The 22,640-nt window shown below is 39.2% G+C and overlaps 1 protein-coding gene across 1 annotated transcript in view; it reads right to left on the bottom strand.

Moving 5' to 3' along the window:
• Nucleotides 1-22,413, bottom strand: part of LOC145996911 (uncharacterized) — a 75,748-nt gene extending 53,335 nt beyond the window's left edge. The window contains exons 1-2 of the mRNA XM_083133479.1: nucleotides 22,337-22,413; nucleotides 9,995-10,125 (exon numbers count right to left, since the gene is read on the bottom strand). Coding sequence (XP_082989605.1) covers nucleotides 9,995-10,086 — 92 coding nt within the window. The 5' untranslated portion in view covers nucleotides 10,087-10,125; nucleotides 22,337-22,413. The remainder of the gene's footprint in view (nucleotides 1-9,994; nucleotides 10,126-22,336) is intronic.
• Nucleotides 22,414-22,640: the final 227 nt, after the last annotated feature.

Raw genomic sequence — 22,640 nt, 5'->3', positions numbered from 1 at the left:
ATAAGACAGACCAGTTAGAAAGTCTTAGGGAGGAATTAGATAAAATTAGAATCTCTTGTCAGCTGGAAGTAGTGAAAGTAGTGGAAGAACAATTAGAACCTTTAGCTGTCTGGCGTGGTGAAATGGAGCAAGAGCAGGAACAAATGAAGAAAAATTTAGATGTCTGTCTACAATTGGTAGCCCAGTCTACGACGGAAAGTGGAAGTGAAGAACCAGAGAGAGTGAAGCAGATAGAAGCAGCAGTAAAGACTCTGAGTGAGCAGGCCGTAGTTATGGAGAAGGCGATCCAAGAACAGAAAGTAGCTGCAGAAACGATGTCTAAAGCAACCGGCGAAAAGGTGAACTCTCTTCGCGGAGAGACACAGAAATTGGAAGTATTTCTTCGGCAAGAAATACATGAGCAGACTGGGTCTATAGTCAGAAGAGTAGGCGAACTGCAAGATAAAATTGAACGGTTGCAGCTACAACCGGGAGTCCCTTCTGATGTTCTCCCAGATTCCATTGAACGGGATAGAAGTTTGAATCCTGAGGCAGCCTCTTATGAACCTCCTAGAGTGGTGCAGAATCCTTTCTATCTGGAAACCATTCAATCGGATAAGCGTAAGCAGCCTAGAGAAGCAGATAGTTCGGACGGGACATCTCCTCGGCGAAGAACCGAATTTAAGATGCCTAGAATGGCTGACATCGCACACATCCCCAAGTTCAAGGGTGATATCGAAGCTCAGTCAGCTGAGAAATATCTTCGTGAGCTCAATGTAAGCTTCGAGCTCATGCAAGTGCCTGACAATTACAGACTCGAATTGCTACCTAGAGTATTCACAGGTAAAGCTGAACATTGGCTGGCAGGTAACATAGACAGTTTTGTTAGCTATGCTGATTTCTGCATAAAGTTTAAAGAAGAGTTTGCCTCCGAGAAGGCTAAGCAGAGACAATTAACAGCAGTAAGAAATAGAAGATATTCCCGTCCAGTACATGAAAATATGGAGAGCTTCGCTTGGAGCATTTACGCCGCCTATAGGAATCTAAGTGACAACTTCAGCGAGAGCGAGGTGCTGAATTTAATCATAGGTCAGTTACCTTATAGAACTCGAAATCTCTGCCTTGCGCACTCTCCCAGAACAGTCGACGAATTGACCAGTTTCCTCAAGGACTTTGAAATATATGATGATCCCGACTTCTGGAGAAATAAAGAGGACTTCAAAGGTAAAGAACTTCCCAATAAGAATTTCAAAGTGCGAGGCATTGAAACCAAGGGTGACACTAAACCAGAAAACTCTTGGAGAACTCGGAATTTTAATAGAGGTGGAGGTAACAGAGGACTGAACCGTAACCAGAATGGTCGATGGGAACCTTATCGACCAAATCCAGGGCGTTCAAGAAGAGAATTTCCCAGGGGCAATCTCCAGAGAGACCAAGACAGAAATTGGAGATCCTCGGTCGGAAGAGGAGGAAGTCCAGTCCAATATAGTTCCAGAAGGTACTCTTCCAGAAACTCAGATCGCAGTAGTGAACCCCCTGATCCTGGCGAAGTGCAGACTGTGGAGCAGCTAGACACTCTTGGGACAGTTCGAGAGTTTACGGGTAACCAGAGGTCACAAAGTTGCCAAACCAACTAGTCACCCTCACAGTGTCTCTCCCATTTTCCATAGCCAAGCAGCCATCCCAGGAGGAAGAAAGAAGTAGTAGGGGAAGAAGAGGACCAAGTGACTGAAGTGTAGAAGAGACAGAGACTCTTACCAGTTTGATCTTTAATATTTCCAGTAAAATTTTTCCAGAAATTGTAAGTTCTAAATTTCTACCAAAATTTTTGCCCGAGGAAGGGGCGTATGTAACGACCCTGCGTGGTCGCCACATTTAACGACCCTGCGAGGTCGCAATATTATATTTTGTTAAGAAGGTATGGATGAAGAATGCCTGCTAAATGTTTAAATGTGTTAACGGATCCACCTCTACGGTTATTAGTTTCGCTTATTATTATTTGACCCTGCGTGGTCGCTGTATTCTGTAAATGTTAACGGGTCCACCTCTACGTTTATTAACTTCGCTCATTATTAGACCCTGCGTGGTCGTTGTATTTGGTAAATGTTATCATTTATTGTCATTTATACTGTTCAATTCGTTGAAGAGTCCTGCGAGGCTCAATATCAATTGTATTGTCTGAAGACACACAGTCTTAGTTTATATTGACACGTGTAACTAGTGATTTTCCCACTAGTGTTTTCTTAATGTTACTTCTTGGATGTTAAAAAAATCAGCACCACGCTCTAGCCACTTTTTTTTCGCCAGGGTTGTAGTAGAAATGAGAAAATAGAAATTTTTTGCATTCTGCGTATGTGACAGTATTCTTTGGATATTGTCCCTGAAATATCTGTTAACATCCTAACCCGCAGTTTTTTCAGGATAAACAGGATAAACATTTAGCAGGCATTCTTCATCCATACCTTCTTAACAAAATATAATATTGCGACCTCGCAGGGTCGTTAAATGTGGCGACCACGCAGGGTCGTTACATACGCCCCTTCCTCGGGCAAAAATTTTGGTAGAAATTTAGAACTTACAATTTCTGGAAAAATTTTACTGGAAATATTAAAGATCAAACTGGTAAGAGTCTCTGTCTCTTCTACACTTCAGTCACTTGGTCCTCTTCTTCCCCTACTACTTCTTTCTTCCTCCTGGGATGGCTGCTTGGCTATGGAAAATGGGAGAGACACTGTGAGGGTGACTAGTTGGTTTGGCAACTTTGTGACCTCTGGTTACCCGTAAACAATCAAACTGTCCCAAGAGTGTCTAGCTGCTCCACAGTCTGCACTTCGCCAGGATCAGGGGGTTCACTACTGCGATCTGAGTTTCTGGAAGAGTACCTTCTGGAACTATATTGGACTGGACTTCCTCCTCTTCCGACCGAGGATCTCCAATTTCTGTCTTGGTCTCTCTGGAGATTGCCCCTGGGAAATTCTCTTCTTGAACGCCCTGGATTTGGTCGATAAGGTTCCCATCGACCATTCTGGTTACGGTTCAGTCCTCTGTTACCTCCACCTCTATTAAAATTCCGAGTTCTCCAAGAGTTTTCTGGTTTAGTGTCACCCTTGGTTTCAATGCCTCGCACTTTGAAATTCTTATTGGGAAGTTCTTTACCTTTGAAGTCCTCTTTATTTCTCCAGAAGTCGGGATCATCATATATTTCAAAGTCCTTGAGGAAACTGGTCAATTCGTCGACTGTTCTGGGAGAGTGCGCAAGGCAGAGATTTCGAGTTCTATAAGGTAACTGACCTATGATTAAATTCAGCACCTCGCTCTCGCTGAAGTTGTCACTTAGATTCCTATAGGCGGCGTAAATGCTCCAAGCGAAGCTCTCCATATTTTCATGTACTGGACGGGAATATCTTCTATTTCTTACTGCTGTTAATTGTCTCTGCTTAGCCTTCTCGGATGCAAACTCTTCTTTAAACTTTATGCAGAAATCAGCATAGCTAACAAAACTGTCTATGTTACCTGCCAGCCAATGTTCAGCTTTACCTGTGAATACTCTAGGTAGCAATTCGAGTCTGTAATTGTCAGGCACTTGCATGAGCTCGAAGCTTACATTGAGCTCACGAAGATATTTCTCAGCTGACTGAGCTTCGATATCGACCTTCAACTTGGGGATGTGTGCGATGTCAGCCATTCTAGGCATCTTAAATTCGGTTCTTCGCCGAGGAAATGTCCCGTCCGAACTATCTGCTTCTCTAGGCTGCTTACGCTTATCCGATTGAATGGTTTCCAGGTAGAAAGGATTCTGCACCACTCTAGGAGGTTCATAAGAGGCTGCTTCAGGATTCAAACTTATATCCCGTTCAATGGAATCTGGGAGAACATCAGAAGGGACTCCCGGTTGTAGCTGCAACCGTTCAATTTTATCTTGCAGTTCGCCTACTCTTCTGACTATAGACCCAGTCTGCTCATGAATTTCTTGCCGAAGAGATACTTCCAATTTCTGTCTCTCTCCGCGAAGAGAGTTCACCTTTTCGCCGGTTGCTTTGGCCATCGTTTCTGCAGCTACTTTTTGTTCTTGGACCGCCTTCTCCATAACTACAGCCTGCTCACTTAGAGTCTTTACTGCTGCTTCTATCTGCTTCACTCTCTCTGGTTCTTCACTTCCACTTTCCGTCGTAGACTGGGTTACCAATTGTAGACAGACATCTAAATTTTTCTTCATTTGTTCCTGCTCTTGCTCCATTTCACCACGCCAGACAGCTAATGGTTCTAATTGTTCTTCCACTACTTTCACTACTTCCAGCTGACAAGAGATTCTAATTTTCTCTAATTCCTCCCTAAGACTTTCTAACTGGTCTGTCTTATGTTGGGAGAAAAGAGTCTGTAATTCTGCTCTGCTTCTTTCAGCTTCTTGCTGTCTTCTCTCATTCTCCTCTTCTTTTTCTTTCATTCTCTTTTCCTCCTAGCTTTCAACCAAAGCACGGAGAATTTCTAACTCCCTTTCTCTCTTTTGCTCTGCTTCTAGTTTTTCAATTTCTCTTTTCTTTTCAAGAGACTCTATTAGCGACCTAAATTCTTGTGTATCTAGTTTTCTTTTAGCTTCTTCTTCTGCTTTCTCAAGTGCCTTTTTAGCTTCTTCTTCTGCTTTTTCATGAAGCCTTTTCTCCTCCATGAACTCCACTACTTGTCTTAGCTCCATTACCTCTTTCTTTCTAGCTCTCTCTATTTGAGCCATATCTTTCTTTCTCTGTTTCTCTTCCATAAGTCTGCGCTCTTCCTCCTCTTTCTTTTCTCTAGTTCTATTTTCTGCTTCTTCCGCTTTCTCTTTCTTTCTCTCTTCTTTATCTCTCATCAGCCATTCTAATAACCAATGGTCTGATAGGGTCGTACTAGGAGCACTTGGTTCTTGCCCAGAAGCCTTCAAGGGTACTGTTGAGCACGTCTTGCATCTGGACTCTGCAGTGGACACTGAGGTCTCTTCTTGCCCCTCACATCTCCAATGGAACTTCTGTAGACATTGGCAACACTGGAAATACTCCATCTCCCCTCCGGTATCCTCACAGCATCCGAACCCAGTCTCTTCATCTACGGTTTTCCTCCCTCTGCTTCTTAAATTCATACTTGATGCGTCCCTTTCCATTTTGGCACACCGTCTATGGTTTCTTCCACAACACTATATCTTCTCCTTCGTGAATTCTTTGGACGAACACTAACACTGCCACTTATGAGCCCTTTCTAGTCCTTGTAGCTAAAAGGCCCCCACTGGCTTGCTGGTTTCAGTCTTTACAATCCCTCGGGCCCCACGTTGGGCGCCAAAAACTTTATGCAACGTCTACCCACGCAAAGCTCAGCACCACGGCGCAGGAGTACTAGTACTGGCTGCGTTCAACACGCTAAACACTGCAGTAGGGTGGTCGGCAAAAGTTTACCCATATGTGCTAACTGATTCAGTCGTAGTACAAAGACTCAGAAATATCTCAGGGCTTGCTGGGTGTAAAGCAAGACTAAACCAGGTTTATATATAGATGTAACAGTTTATTATAATCTTATCACAAGGATGTCCGTTAGCACACCTACACACGTGTCTTTACCTTTACCCTTACCACTCAGGTGCATTTACCTGTACCACCTTTAGACTCGAAGAGATAAGAGGGGAGCAGGGAACATCCAATTCATTCCTCGCAGTGAGGTGCCAATGGGGAGTATGGGGACCTAATTTTATTTAGGGCCTGGTCGCCGCGGTCGTCACGGGTTTCCCTGAAAGAGAGAGTAGGTTGTCTGGAAACCCAACGCCACACTACCCTGGCGGGGTGCCGCAGGTTGATAGGGGAAGGAAACCTCTCGCAGCAAGCGGAGCGGGTCCTCTCACTCTAAAGTGGAGTTGTTCTCTCTCGCCAATAAGCGGAGTGGGGTATCTCTCACTCAAAAGTGGAGTGGGTTCTCTTGCCAAAGGCAGAGTTCAACCTCTCTCGCTGGAAGGCGGAGTGCGGCTTCTCTCGCCCGCAGGCGGAGGACAACTTCTCTCGGGTGCTTGGTCTCTCGCAAGAGCGGAGTGCAACTTCCTTCCTTCCTTAGGATGCTTGGACTCTTGCAAGAGCGGAGTTATCCTTCTTCCAGGTCCGTTGGTAAGAGAGATCTTATCGGGAGCCGACCTGAAAGCCAACTGAATTCCGGGCCTCGCTGCGCTGGCTTTATACTCGCGGTGGCGCATCGGTGGTGAAAATTTTAACTACAAGTACGCGTTGCTAACTCATTTTTTTACATATTGCAAACTTCGTACTGAGAAACATCCAAGAAGTAACATTAAGAAAACACTAGTGGGAAAATCACTAGTTACACGTGTCAATATAAACTAAGACTGTGTGTCTTCAGACAATACAATTGATATTGAGCCTCGCAGGACTCTTCAACGAATTGAACAGTATAAATGACAATAAATGATAACATTTACCAAATACAACGACCACGCAGGGTCTAATAATGAGCGAAGTTAATAAACGTAGAGGTGGACCCGTTAACATTTACAGAATACAGCGACCACGCAGGGTCAAATAATAATAAGCGAAACTAATAACCGTAGAGGTGGATCCGTTAACACATTTAAACATTTAGCAGGCATTCTTCATCCATACCTTCTTAACAAAATATAATATTGCGACCTCGCAGGGTCGTTAAATGTGGCGACCACGCAGGGTCATTACACGCTGCTGATAAGGGATGAGCATCCCCCCCCCCCCCAAAAAAAATTCTGCCTACGGGCCTGCTGTCCTGCATCGTGACCGTCCAGTCTAAGGCGTTATGCTTTGGGCTCTCCAGCTACGGGACGCACGCAGGTTCGAGTCTCCTGGAAGAAGCAAAGAAATTTTCTCCTGATATTTCGGCCAGTCAAACCCACCTTGGCCCCACTTAACACTTCATGCTTGAAATTATCTATACATTTGTAGTTATCCCGTTTTCTCTTTTCTCGTGATACAAGACCAGACTCATCCAAACTTCAACACATTGACCAATTTTCCCTACACAGGTATACATTCCATTATAGAGTAGGTGTTGTGTCAACTAAGCAAGCTGATGGACATGTTACTTCTGAAGTACGAAAATATCTTGTCAGCTGGGGGAGGGCAGCGTGCATACTTTCTGTCGCCTATGAGTTTGTTTCTTGATTTTCAAGGATTTACCTGGAAGAAAAGTCAGTTTCTGTAAGTTTCAGAGAACCATATGGCTGCCCAAACTTCGTGGGAGTAAGAAAAGGACTATAGAAGAGGAATGTAGATTTTTCAAGTGAAATGCTTACTTTTGTTGTTAAGTGAATAGTGAAAAGCGTAGAAAATTTGTACCCTGATAAAGTTTATTCATTCAGAAGTATTTCTATATCACGAAATAAATTTGCCAACCTCTGTGGCAGAGTGGTTAGCACAGCCCGTTGCGACACCAGAGGTTGCGGGTTCGAATCCTGGCCTGAGCATGGGTGTTCTTTGTATGTGTGTCTTCATCAATTTCATCATACAATTACTCATCCTCATCGTCGCCATTATCCAAACGTGGCAGAAAAGCAACGCTAATAAAAAAATATTAAAAAATCAGAAATACAGTTGAGGAGAGGATTGATGACTTAGTCAACGAACAATTGAAAGCAAAAATTGTTCGTGTTATTGCCTTTTCGCTCACAATATGTGAAATTACGAACGTCTGTGAGCTAGCTCGGTTAGCTCCCTTCATTCGTGGATGTGATTCTCATCTGGATATGACAGTAAAACTACTTGAATGATTCCTCCCCGTGACACAAGGGCTGATATTTTGAAGGAAGTGGAGGTCATTTTGCAAAGTTACAGTCTTCCGTTATATTAAAACTTTTTTAATAAAGTTATAATTTGTCCTCAACTTCTCAGGAATACCAGGAATGGCAGGTATATTTGTCCACAGTAAAAATACTACGTGATGAATTTGGAAACAGGTTTCAAGACTGCAGAGGGTGCGAAGGGGCAATATTCTTGTTCTGCTCTGCTCCCTTTTCTTTTGATGATGCGTGTGCAAGTCCTGCGTTCGAATGGAACTTATTGAATTGCAGTGCAACTCCTATTGAAAAATAAATGTCGCGAGGTGGGTTATCCTTGATTTTTCTCACATCTCCCATAGCAGTATCCTCGAATAAGCTATTTTGCTGTAGAAATTTTATTAATTTTCGTTGCACTTGCCTTGGTGAAAAATTGTTTTCCATAATGAAGATTAATGAAACAGCCAAGCCGAATGATCAAGAATGACTGACAAAATATTTGTTGTCTGCATTAAGAGTTTCATGCTCACAAAAAAACTTATTGCAGACTTTTGAGAAGCTTGTTAAAAAAAACTGTCAAATCTGTGCGAAACGAAACTATAATTGCACACAGTTTCTTGCAAAAAGTTTTGCACAATTGTAACCAATTTATACTCGAACTAACATGTAAAATACTATAACCATGAAAAAATATGGGGGGAGGTCTATATATAATTTACATATCGATGCTGCAATAATAATCACTAGAATCCCGGCACCGTTGGGTCGAACCACATAGTTCTGGACTTCAAGGTGTTGGGGTTCTAGATGTGTGACCCGGATAGTTTTAACATTATCGTTATGCGGCCCTACTCACGAATTGAGTTTGACATGGCTGGTCTTTAGGACCTGTTGAGGAGATTGGGGAAACCTTCAACAACGACTGGTGGCTTGTCGTGCTGACCACACGTCACCCTGTAACTGATTGGTGTGTGAGTGAGACCGGCCCTTGTGAGTGAGTGAGTAGGCCCTTGCCTTCACAGGCTGTTGCGCCACGGGTTTACTTACGTATATTGGCGTAAGGTGTGGTCTTACAGTGGCTCGACCTCTCCTCGAAATTCTGTCAATTTATTTTGACCAATTCACTGGGTTGACCAATTCACTGGGGACTTTTTAAGAGTACTTTGTAACACGTATAGTGCTCATCTCGAAGATCATACTATCGTTAGTTGGACTGAAATTTCAGTTTGAAACCAATCAATCGAATCCAGGCCTGGGCATGGGGTGTTCTTTTTCAATTTCATATCATCACTCATTCCCTCCCATCTTCGCGAATAGTAAGAAGTGGCAGAAAGGCGAAGTAAAATAGACCAAACAGATCAACCTTGGCCCATTATATCTGCTGTGAACTCAACGATGAGAACTGCACAAAGGGACTTGAAGATTATAAGAAAGGAAACTGTGGCCGAGCGCACTCAGCAGTTGCCCGATGGTCTGACCATGGAAGGTTCCACGTAACAACCGTGGCATCAGCCTGGACATAGTGTGTTAGAGTGTAAAAAGAGAGAGAGAGAGAGAGAGAGAGAGAGAGAGAGAGAGAGAGAGAGAGAGTGAGAGTGAGTGAGTGCGTGTCTTCATTCATCCTCCTCGTCGCTAATTGTCAAATGTGGCAGAAGCAGAAAATAAAATACAAATACAGACGTGTCAAACGTGTAATTTTCAACTACAAAAATGTATAATTAGAAACATATGCAGAGGATAAACACTGTATGAAATTAACAATATATTATTCACGCAAGATGGTATATTTCCTCTGCTTTACATACATATAAAATTTAATACACTAAAGCATGCAAGAAATATCCATTTCTCATTGAAGCAGAGGAACTTAGTGCTAGATGTCAACGACAGAGCTATTGCTAGTTATTTATTCAGTTTATTTTCTCTTTAGGAAAAAAGTTCCTGTACCTTCATAAGCATGGGAGTCCGGAAGGGAGGGCAAGAGGGGCCATGTCCCCCTACGGGAGAATGAATGTCCACATAATAATTATATATATATCTTTCACAGATAATTTAATTTCCATCACAGTAATTTATCTTACTCATTATAATTGTGTTTAAGGAGCATGATAATTTCAGACTGAAATAATGTTTTTTTGAGCGGGCATCACTATCATGGGGAAAATCTGCCTGTAAACGTTTTAGAAAAGACACCCATTTTTCAACTATTGAGCTATTTCCCCAGTTGGAGTTCAAAGCTATACATACCTTACCATATCCTTGGATGGGAAATAGAAGAAAGAGAGTCCTGGATTTTGGAATTCATTCACTGAGCATCCCTTGTAGCTGCAACTTCGCATTCTCAAAGTGAAAGCAGATCTTCCCAGCAGTAATTGTAGCTATTAAGAAAAAATATTTAGTTTATTAACAACACATGCAAAGTAATGACATAATTGAGTGAAATGGATGCATGTGTGTGTGTGTGTGTGTGTGTGTGTGTGCGTGTGCGCAATAGAGAAAGAATAGGGAAGCAACAGACAGAATAAATTATTACTTTTATGGAATTTCTTGACTAAGAAAACATGTCATCAACTACAACAGAAGAGAAGTACAAAAAAACACCATTAATCACTAAGTAACATGAAGTTGTATTAAAAAAAGGACCAATAATATTCTGTTTAAGTGAACACAAGACAGCATCCGACAGTTGTTGTCACTTTGAATTCACTTTGAATAACACTGTTAGATAAGCACCACTGTCATCAATTCGTTTGTTTTTGGATTTGAAGCTACAGCAGCAGTTAGCAATCAGGTTTCCATTGACAACATTGGAATGGTTCGTAATCATGTGCTCTGCAAAGAAGTCTACAGTCCTGCTATGTCAGGATGTCCACAATTTTGTAAAAACAAAATTCCCGGGCTTTTCCAGGTTTTCCAGAACAAGAACCAAAGTTTTCCGAACTAAAGACATTAGAAAAATTCTTCGATGTATTGATTGATTTGGTTTATTTTCCTTTGCTTTTCTGCCACTTCTGGTTAATCATGAAGATGAGGATGAGGGATGAAATTGATGAAACAGCACTGTTTTCAGAATATTCACAAGCAAGTTTTCAGAATATTTACTTCACATGTAAAAGTGATAATGACAGGATTGAATTACAGGTAACCAAATTATTTTTCCTTTTTCTTGTAAAAATTAAAACCATTATAGTATAAATAATACATAAGTACAGTAAAATTTAATAATAAAATCTATATTAATTCTGATATATACCAAACACAACCTGAAAATTGCAACAAGAGAATGGGAAATTGCAATCGACATTTCCACTGGAACTGAAAATATGATTTTAACTGTATTACTGCATGTCATCATTTTATATTAACATTGTGCAAAATATTTTGTGATAATTTGACAAAATTTGCACAGAAATGACCTTAGAAGTTGTGCCAAATTGATGACATACGTCACGAAAACCAAAACGGCCTATGAATAGGTATTCAAGTTATGACGTTCTTGTTTCACTGTGAAATCGGTTGTCTGCTTCTCACTCTTGAAAGACATGCAAGAAGGCACTGCTTCTCATGCTTGTAATGCTGGACACTAAAGAGAATTCTCTTGGATTTTCATTTAAAAAAAAAAATCCATTATGAGAGATGAAGGATATCGAAAGCCAATTTCAGTAAACTAACATGTGTAGATTCATGTTTTACAAAAATGATTGAAGCAGAGATGAGAGGGGCAAAAGCAATGAGTTAAGTTTTGCAAGGCAAATTTGACATGGCGTTTACTTTTATTGACAGCTTATTCAAGATCATTGAATATTATTCTGTTGCAAGATTTCCTCAGTAGCAATCATTCCTAAACTTCAGTTATAATTACCGGAATAATTAGTGGTGGTATAACTGCAGTGCAATAAGTTTACTCAAAGAAAAGGATTACAGTGCCTTTTTGCACAATGGTACACACCAGCATTTTTTATATTTTTCTCTTGTGTAGCAAAAAATAAATGTATGTAATGCATATGAGCATTGGGAGGGATGAGGGGTTCGAAGCAGTCTGTTGACCAGCTTCTAGAAGTTGGCATCGCTCATCTCAAGTTCATCAATCAGTTAAGCGGACCATCCATTTGCAAGGAAGTATGCATCCTTTTCTCCACCTCAAGGTCGTTGACCCTCGTGTCAGACATGAAAATGGTTTAATGCTGTCCCAACTAGACGTGAAAGTGTATGGGGGGGGGGGGGTTGCAAGTGGGATCAGTTCCAAGATTATTTCAGTTTTCCACAAGATTCTGGCATTCCAAACATACGGAAGTTTTGCACTAGTCTGGCCAAGTCAGGCATGCACAAAACTTGCTTTGCTGTTTTTCTGGCGTTTGATTGAGGTGGTTGAAAATAAGTCACAGGTATTGGAGGGATTTTCTTTCTTGTTATTTATTTTTACCTTGTTGTTATGGAAGGTGAAACGAGATTAATAAAGTGAAAGGCATGCATAGTCAGTGCTACGAACAACGTATTGGCATGTGACATGTAATGGAACTGAATGCAATGAGGGAATTTGTGGTGAAGAAAATTAATTCCTTCCGAACAACTTTCGGAAGGAATAAGAAACAGTCATAGACTCAATAAAAAATCAGGTGCTGCAGCTGGCGCCCACCCTCTGGCATTTCCATATATTTTACCAAAGGGTGCTGGGGTGGAATGCCAGAACCTAAAGGAGTAACTTGACAGGGCAAGGCGCAAGGGAGGACACTCCCCCTCATGACACACACACACAAATTTTCATGTTTATTAAAATATACAATGGTCAATGGTAGAAGAATTTTTCACAAACCTTTTGGAACTGAATGTTCATGGTCTTACCACCACCCCACCCTTCCCAATGTTAGGCCCCAAGTTACGCTGGTGCCAGAACCTAGAAGGAAAATTATGTTGATTTGATGAACTAAATGAGCGATAAATAATCAGTATGCACTTCACCCGATAATTGAACCCAGGATTTCAGATTGCAAAAATTGATATATGGTGTCATGAAGCTTGTCATACTCTGCTACATCACGCAAATGTCAATACCTCATACGGGATTCAAACCCAGTTCTACTAATACAGTGGAACCTTGATAACATGAATCTCAACATCTCGAATTCCTTGGTAAGTCGAATTTTTTTGTAATTCACTTGAATTGTCCATAACACTCAATACTAATTTTAACTCAACAACTTGAATAAAACCTTGATAAGATGAATTTTTATACAGTTTATGGGATGCCGTTTGAGCTCAGTAACTCGAAGGTAGAGTATGAAAAATCTCTATGAGTCAAAGTTAAATTCTAATCACCTCTATAACTCGAAGTTTTAGTCGCACGGACCTCAATAAGTCGAAGTGTAGGGTGCGTACATAAAATGTCAGGTGATCAACAATCGTGTCGGGACATTACGTAGTGGCGACGTTCAGAAGGGTCAGTAAACTTTAGACCTCTGTAACTCGAAGTCGGTGATTTTGGCCCTCAATAACTCGAACCTTGGCAAGTCGAAATCCTTGATACCTCGAATCAGTGGCGTAGCAGCCGCCACCGCAACCCCCGCAAATTGAAATTTTATATAATCCCAAGAAGTCAACAGATAGTATGGCTTATTTAAAAAATGGATTTACGAAACAGAAAACTGGTTCCCAGTAACCTATCATATGACGACGTCTGCGATAACAGGGTGGCTACAAACAAGCAGAAACGAAATTCCCTGACTTTTCCAGGTTTTCCAGAACAAAATTTACATTTTTCCCTGACAATTACAAACTAAACTAAATCGATGGTCTTGCAAATGGGAATAATAAACTCATACAGATCCAGGTATGGATTTGTTAAGTACCAATAATATTATCTGCAAAATAATGAATTTGGAAAATTATTACAATTCACAAGCTAGGTAAGAATTACGGATTTTTATCATACGCAGTAAGTTTAAAATAAAATACTTGATTATTTTTAAAGTAACAACTAAATGATATTATAGAGTGAAGAGTGATTGATTAAGAAATACATTTTGTAATTTATCAGTCTTCTTATCCATTCTCGGTATTATATGTTGATATTTCCACTGAGGTTTGGAACCCTCTGCTTGCAAGAACCATGAGTGTGGACTCATTTTCGATGCATAAAGCTACATATCTCTTCTCTGTATAGCAAACAACTTAACTCTTGCATATATAAGTGAAAGAATTGAATTGTACAAAAGAAAGTGTCATGTTTCCTTACATTATCAATGGGATTTCTGCTTCAGTACAGTATATCCAAGTGAAGTACTGTGAAACTGACAACATGCAGATATACCATTATTACTGACGAAAAGTGTATATAGGTAATAGAAATTTAACACAAGCAATTTATAGAATTGCACTGTATAGGTACCTGATTTATAGGTAGCTAACCAAACATTAAAACAGGAACACACTGTTAATAACAGCTTCTGAAAGTTCATATATCAGGGGCAACCTGAAAAAAGCTCCAATGGCGCCTGTACGCAGCACTAGTGGCCGGAGAGCAACACACATATGCGGGCAGGAAGAAGTGGCATGCAGTTGTACTGGTACAGTCGCAATGCAGCCATTTTAGGACAGTTCTAGCTTAAAGATTGCAACTCTCATACAGTCTCCCACCGACTGCGATTTAGCCTACGTGTAGTAATCAGATATTTGCACGCTCAGAATTTGGCACAGAACCACCAGCAATCATGTGAGGTGTGCAGACAGGATGTCATGAGTGATAGTATGGTCAGACGATGGTGCAGACAATTCACAGAAGGCCAATCGAATGTGCACAACCCCATACAGCTGAGTACACGTGGGCCTTTTGCATCACTTCAGGTGAGAGATCTTGGACCATTCCCTGTACAGCCCTGGCCTTGCATGTACCCACTTTCATCACTTTGTTCAACTGAAGAGGTTTCTGGGAGGACAAGGATTTGACAGCTACACTGCGGTAGAGACAGTTCCAGTCTTTGCTGTCATGGGCATACAAAATTTAGTGCCATGATACGACAAATGCCAGAACAACGGTGGTGATTATGCCGAAAATTAGGTTAGGACTCACTGTTACCAATGCAATAAATTACTACTGATATTCTTGTTTTATTTATGCCTAAACGGTAGGGACCTTGATTTTTTGTTATTTAAAAAAAAAAAAAATTGGTGTATTGTTTTTATTTTTTATTCTTTACTATTCGGTGTTATTTTCCCAAAAATTCACATTTTCATTTTAGCGCATTTTCTGGAAAATAGCTGAAATTATACCTTCATGGTGTCTTTAAACTACTGTCTCAAATTGTAAGTCACATGCCCTACGCCTCTTCGTGAGAGTTTGATATCTTGGAAGTTATTTTGAGAAAGTTATTTTCCTTACTCCCTTTTAAATTTTAAGGTAAGGGTGTTAGATAATGGAATTTTCCCCGTATATACTGAAGGGTGCATAATGACCCAAAAATTTAAATCAATCAATCTCACGTGACAGATACTGATATATTATGGCACCAAAAATTGGCATTATCTTTTTTTGACTTGTTAGTGTTACGTTTCCCAAAATTCGAGTTTTTGTTTTAGAACATTTTTCTGCCAAATACACCAAAACTAAATACTTCCATTGTGCTTTTAATCTATTATTTTAAATTGTAGGTCACATGGTCTACGTATTTTCGTGACAGTTTGATATGTTGGAACAGATTTTTGAGGAAGTAAAAGTAAAATGTTCCCTGTGCTTAGCACGAATCCATGAAGACATCTAAGGGGTGTGGAGTTAGGGCCTCACACTTTCTTGATCACAGCCGAAGGTGGGGGTGATGTGATCAGCACCATGCTCCTGGCTACCTTTAACCCCCAAAGTTTCCTCCAGGTACCCGCTTGAGGTTGATTAATGCCGTCTGCTATTTAGCAAAGCAACAACTGCCATTCCGAGGCCATGAGGAAAATGTAGCATATCTAAATAAGGGCAATTACATGGAATTCCTTATTGCAAGTGCCGAGTTTGATCCCTCATTAAAAGAAAATTTATTAAATTCTAGTTTTTCATGGTACTTGGGTAGGCATTCAAAATGATTTAATAAATTCAATTTCGGATGATCTGAGAGATGAAATCTACAATGAAATTCAAAGCACCGACTTTGTGGCTATCATGGTCGATGAAACATCAGACATTAGCAATAAATCTCAGGTGTCAACCGTGTTACGTTTTTTTTTTTTGGCCTCACAGAAAAAAGTCGTTGAAAGATTTCTTGGATTTCATGACATGAGCACCGATAAAACCGCAGGAGCTCTTTTTAGTCACATGACTGAAATAATGGATAAATATAAGTGTGGGGATAAATTAATTGCCCAGACATACCATGTAATGAGTGGTCATTTGAATGGCCTTCAAAGTAAAGTTTTGGAAAAGTATCCGAAAGCTTTTTTTACGCATTATGTTCATGTCATGAACTTGGTGCTGCAACAATCGTTAGAATGTAACAAAGAGCTTAAGGTGTTCTTTTGTGGTCTTAAATCACTGTATATGTTTTTCTCTCACTCTCCAAAGAGGTTACACAAACTTTCTGCTTTCATGTCCAGAAAGCTCCCGTCAAGGAAAATACCGGGAATGTGCATGTGAATTTTAGCGATTTTTTAATGAATGGGTCATTCTTATGTCCACGGTGTTTTTTTGTAGGGGTGATGTGAGTTCAACCAACCCCTCTGGTTGCAAGCACGTGCTTTAAAAATTAATTGTATGGCGTAGTATTGAACATTAATTTTCTTGTTTAAACAGTCCTTGCTTCTCCTTACCCTTCAAATATATTAATATTTTAAATGAAGTATTTACTTCATTTAAAATAATTTATGTAATTTAATGTTTTTCTAAATATTTATAAATTTACACCAAAAAGGTACGCAGAAAATTTGTAATATTGGTTCACAGAAATGAGAGGGGTTAACATTCTTTCTTTGCCAACGCCTTAAGTTCAGGGTCAGGAGACGCCACTGTCCTACACACATTCGAGGATGTGCGCTTGTTGTCCTGGTTTCTTTAAAAATATAGCAGGATGTAAGTTGGGTGAATTTTTTACATTTCTTATTTATTGGCTCAATTTTACAATATATAAATAATAATAATAATACACAGTAAAACATATATAAAGAATACTACAAACATTGTTAGTCTCTTCCATAATTAATTGTGGTTGATCTCGCTATTCTGGGGACCAAAACAGCATTAGTAACTTTGTTTGTCATTTGTTCAGCCTGTTTATGTGACTGAGAATTTTGTTATGCATTCAATTTAGAACTGGAAAACTGAAGCCTATTATAGTTAATTCTGGAAATCAGAACCAGCACGGTATAGAAATTGTGTTCCTTACATTCTTTATGAAGTGCAATTGCATCGATTGGGCCAGCGTCTTCCGTCCGTTCCAGTATCCCAGAAAGTGGCCCCTGTACTCGGTTGCAATCAAACCTTAGTCCTTATATTATGTGATCGTACATTTCTTGTTCCTTGCGGTTACCTTAGGTGCAGAAAAAAAATGTAACATTCCTTCGGCCTCCAACGCAAGACATGTAATCCGCTAATCTTGTACGTGCCTTTAAGATAGCTCAGCTGGCATTTATCTTGGAATAGCGAGTGTGTGGTGCAAAGGCCGGCCGTTGGAGCTTTCGTATCCCTGCAGATATGAAAACACGTTTTTCGTTCTTCTGTTTATTATTGAGATGCCGTAGCATATACACACTGTAATCTTAATTAAATTGTAATACCATTAACTAAAATGTGTTATAGGTAGTTGTGTTAGGTCTGGGGGTTATATAGTGCCAGTTATTACCTGCATAAGTGCGTTGGGGTTACGGGCATGACTTTAAACAAAATATAAACAAAATTAAAATTATAATACTAGTATTAATTTGATATTAGTTGGCTAGTTTAAGGAATAGATAAAGTAATGAAAAATATAATGTATGGAAATCTTAATAATATTTGAATTCTGCATTACAACACAAATGATGTGATAAAATTCCCATAATATTAAATAGTTTAATTCACGCCAGTACCCTAGAAATATTTTAATGCGAACCTATAAGAGATTACAAATATAGCATGGATGATTTTTAAAATTTTGCAAGAATTTTGATTTTCTTCTTTCATAAAAGAATGGGTTGTTCCTGGAGAGAGGCAGACTCCAGAGGTCTGCAGTCTACAATATTTAGAAATTTTAGTTTTATAACCATTTATGCAAAGCTACTAAATGTTCCAATTTGGTTGGGACAGTTCACCATTTTTACTCCCTGTTCTGACCTTATTCTAACTGCAGTCTTGATGAGAAAATGTCCTTATTTTTTGGTTAATTCACATTCACACATGTTCTTCATTATAAGGATCATTCCATAACGTTGGTGGTCACATTCAGGGTACGAATTCTCATGTTGGAAGGGGGATCTCCCAACCTTCCCCGCAAAAGATCTTGTTCTATTAAAATTTTCTGCCCATTAAAATTTTCCGAGGGTAAGAGTTTGTGTTATAACAACAAAGATAAGCAATAAGCTTGGACTTCAAACATACTTTACTAAGACGAATACATATCATAAATACATACAAAAAAGAAAGAACAAAGAATGATGTCTATCTCTGTGTGAATGTTGCATACATCTCTTGTTCTCTCTTTCTTTCTCTCAGGCTGGTAACAGCATGGGGTTAAAACGTAATTCTACAGTCATAAAGGTAAAGTGTTCCCCTGTGCATAGCACCACGCCATGAAGGCGTATAGGGGGTGTGGGGGTAACGCCCCACACTTTCTTGATCCGGTCGTGAGTGGGGGTGATGTGATCAGCATCACGCCCCTGACCGCCTTTACCGCCCCCCCCCCCCCCCAGGGTTTCCCCCAGGTACCCATGTTATTCGACGCTGGGTGGGTGCAGGGGCCGCTTCCACCGTTAGAAAAGTTCCCGGATTTGAACCGGCCGGGGATCGAACCCGGGACCTTGAGCATGGTAGTCAGACGCGTTACCGACTGAGCCACCGCGGCCACCAATTCTACAGTCATAGATAAGATTTTATAATTATATCAAATTGGACTAGTAATGGAACCGTAACTGCAAAGGAGTTTGTCATTGTCACCTTAGGTGCCTGGAACACAGAAATTAGACAGACCTGTTATTTCTCACCTTCTTTTATCGGGAATAGAAATTAGCACTTACAAGTTAATTTAATAGGAAACTAATATCTTCTTAAAGTCTCTCATTTTTTGTCCCTTAACCTAGTTAGTTATATTTAATTTGCAATCGAGCTTGCAGATTTGAACAATAACACACACTGCTTGAATGAAGATAATGTGGGATGCACAACCGAAGCGACTGCCCTTTTATTAGCCACATTTCTTGAATGCTAAGTTTTCATGTCATCGGATTCAATGGAAAAAAGTAGGTACATAAAATTTCTTCAATATCTAAGGTAAAGGGGGTGCAAATTCGGTGCAGAGGGTGTGAAAATCTATTCTCCTCCTGGGTGCTGAAATCTCTAGCAACAACTCTGATAAGGAAATATTTCCTTTCGAGAGACCATTAATTGATTTATACCATTATAGAAACATAACATAATAAAAGTATGTAAATTTATTATTAATAAAGAACAATAATTAAATAAAATCTAACACTTATTAAAAACATTTAACCTAACTTCTAATTTTGAACCAGTTGTTAAAGGAATTAATTTGCTTAGTTTATAAATGTAGCAAATTAATTTGTTTATATATGTTTGTGATATTAATTATGATGATATTAATTAATTACTTAATAATTGACATATATTTCATGACTATATAATATATCATGCGCGTGCACACCAATACAGCAAGGCCAGCAGTGGTGGCACACAGCATAACTGTTACAAATTAATTCTTTAACTTTTGGATTCTCATTATTTCTTCCGGGTTGCCTCAACAGAATATCAACCTGCAAGGGTCCAAGGTTCGTCCTTTTCCGATATGCAGCCATCAACACCCTCTCGCAGCCTGTTAACAAAACATCTGCGTACTAACACCACCCTTGCAATGCCATCAGAAACCCGAAAAATACCCCGCCGACCTTCAAGGATCCAATGAGAGGGGACGTTGTGTGGAGAAAAGCTTGTTTTACAACCCATAAGGGCTTTAAGAAAGGAGAGAGAGCCATCGGTCAGCCTGCTGATGTCCTCAGTGTTGCGAACTGCACGATTAAGTGTCCAAGTGTACTGTATACTGCCAGCGATGTAGCATATCCACCAAGCTAGTTAAAATTTATATTCATATTCATAAATAAACTATAAAGTTTCAAAACACAGGAGAAACACAAATGATTGCTTACATACGGATGATATATTCTATGCGAAGATAAATGTTTCCGAGCATTTGGTCTATTAAGACAGCTAACATGTCCATGGACACATCCGCCAAATTGAGTTGGTAAAACTCGCTGGCCGCGGTTACACTTTTTCAAACGCTTTGTGAGGTGAAAAGTTATGGCTTTTCAGGCGGGTGAATTTCTACTTGTTTGCTTGAAATAGTGTTGGCATTGTTTGCTATTTATTACGGAAAGAACTACGCGGTGCCAAAGTGGATTTGTGAATATTGCAATGTGTGAAAATATTGAATATTTTTTCAATCATCAGCGATAGTCTGTTGCATTAAATACGTTTGACAACAGACCAACTGAAATTCGAAAAAATGAACAACTGCGCCAAGACATTCATCTTTCCCTTAGACGTTATGGAAACAGTATCAGGTAGTGCTATTTTTTTCATTATAACGTACCATGTAGAAGCAATGAATTCTTGGTTTTCTTAATTTTTCGGGATCTGCTTCCCCAATGGAAAATGTCACCGCATGGCACTGATATATATATATATATATATATATATATATATATATATATATATATATATATATATAAAATTATCACCACGATTTCGAGCTTGGCTCCCCCCTCAAAAAAATTCTGGGTACGGACCTGGATAAGTATCAAGATGACAAGTAAACAGTAATTATTGCATGGGATAATATGTATACCAACACTGGTGGAGATTTAATCGAAACTTCTTAATTTTTAAATATTTATGTTACAATTATACAAATATAAATCAAAAGTAAAATTTAGTTGAAATTTTCAAGAAATTAAAAGTATCTTAATGGAACTTTAACCCCTTGAGATTCCACTGGAGTCCAGTGAGCAATGAACAGTTATATGTGATTCTTAAAATATAACGTAATTGTGCCTTCCATTGACAGTATTTTATTTTGGGGTGAAGTCCTCGGAATTTTTAGTCTATTTATTTATTTATTTTAGAGTTGTAATATTTAAGGTCAATTGAGAGTCACCCTTAGATATTAACAAGAGAGAGAGAAAGGGGGGAGAAAAAAAGGAAGAAATATTTGCAAAAGAAAAGGTGACAAGGTGAGGGAGGGAAAGAAATAAGAAGCTGCAAAATATGAACTTTATGACTATATGAAAATATAGTAATATGCATTTCAGTGAACTAACTGTATTGAAATGTACAAGAAAAAAAAAGCAGAAGAATAAGAATTTTAAAAAACAGTTCGCTCATCTGGTGGACTGAATAGAGCAGCCTCCCCAAGAAAGGATGTGGTAAAATTATTATAGGAATAAAACTGTTTTACTTTATTCGTTTATAATAGTTACTGTTGTGTAATAACAATCATAACCATTATTATTATTTCTATTTTAAGTTTCATCAGAGCCTGAACACTCACCCCATACCAAAATTTGTGTCTATGCTCATACTAATGCACAACATTGTAATCAAATAAAACAGTGTTTTTAGTAACTTCTACTTTTACATGGAACAAGTTCATTGTTCCTGTAGCTTATCTTCATGTGGGCTCCCCATGCAAATCACACTCAAGAAGCAAGTCGTTTTCTTTTCATTTGTGGGAATATATTGTTAGGGCATATGGTACTCGAATTTGTGCATAATGTTAAAAAGTAGCACTTATAATTCTTTACTTTTCACTGTGATATCAACAACACTGGCCAAGTACAAAATTCGGGCTGCTCTGCTCTTATAACTCACAAGATGAAAATTCAGTACAAGGCAACAGTAAAACATTATTTGTAATGCTAACTTGGCAGAAAAACTAGTAAAGAGCTGACACATATTTTTATTAGTGTTAACGACCATTTCATAAAACATATCTTTTCTAAATCTGTTATCCCCTAGCAAACACAGACTCGTCCTAATACCAAATGCAGCTAGCATAATGTGCAGACAACAAAACAAGCTGAACCACGGCATCACAACATGGCACAGGTGTGTTTTGTTTGCAATGCTTGGCTCGAAAATTGGAAAGTCATTTTTTTTACCTACAAATGAACACACATGAACTAGGAAATTGCAGTGTTTACTTGTTGATGGAATAGATTTTAAAAATTGTTTTAAAATAAATTAGTGGAAATGTTCATTTTCACTTACTATAGTTGATTTCTACATAAAAATAGTTTTACACATGACCTTTTCCTAAAGTATTAAATATACAATTTCTACTGTAACTACCAGTAATACTCAGTATATCAAATTGAAATATACCCAGTCTTGCCATAAATACTGTTACAAACCTCTGACGTATGCCATCCAACAAGTGTAAACAACAGAGCGCCACCTATGTGCTGGCTTCCACCCTGAGTCAGTGTGAGTGTGGCTGTGAAAGAGCAAGCACGTACCTGCAGCTGTCAACATGGAATGGGGAGATTATGTGATAGCATTACACAAGGTTGGGAAATCAGCCAGTGAAATTTTCAAGACCTTAAAAAAGTTGAAAATTTTCCCTGGACCACTAAACAATGCCTGTTGTTCTCAATATTATATGTAAAAAAGGTAAAGGTAAAGTGATCCCCTGTGCTTAGCACCACGATCCGGTCA

This window comes from Lepisma saccharinum, chromosome 13 (genome assembly GCF_977018435.1).
Source record: "Lepisma saccharinum chromosome 13, izLepSacc3.1, whole genome shotgun sequence".
Lineage (NCBI taxonomy): Eukaryota > Metazoa > Arthropoda > Insecta > Zygentoma > Lepismatidae > Lepisma > Lepisma saccharinum.
The sequence above is the reverse complement of the archived record's forward strand: the minus strand, read 5'-3'. Positions and strand labels throughout refer to the sequence as shown.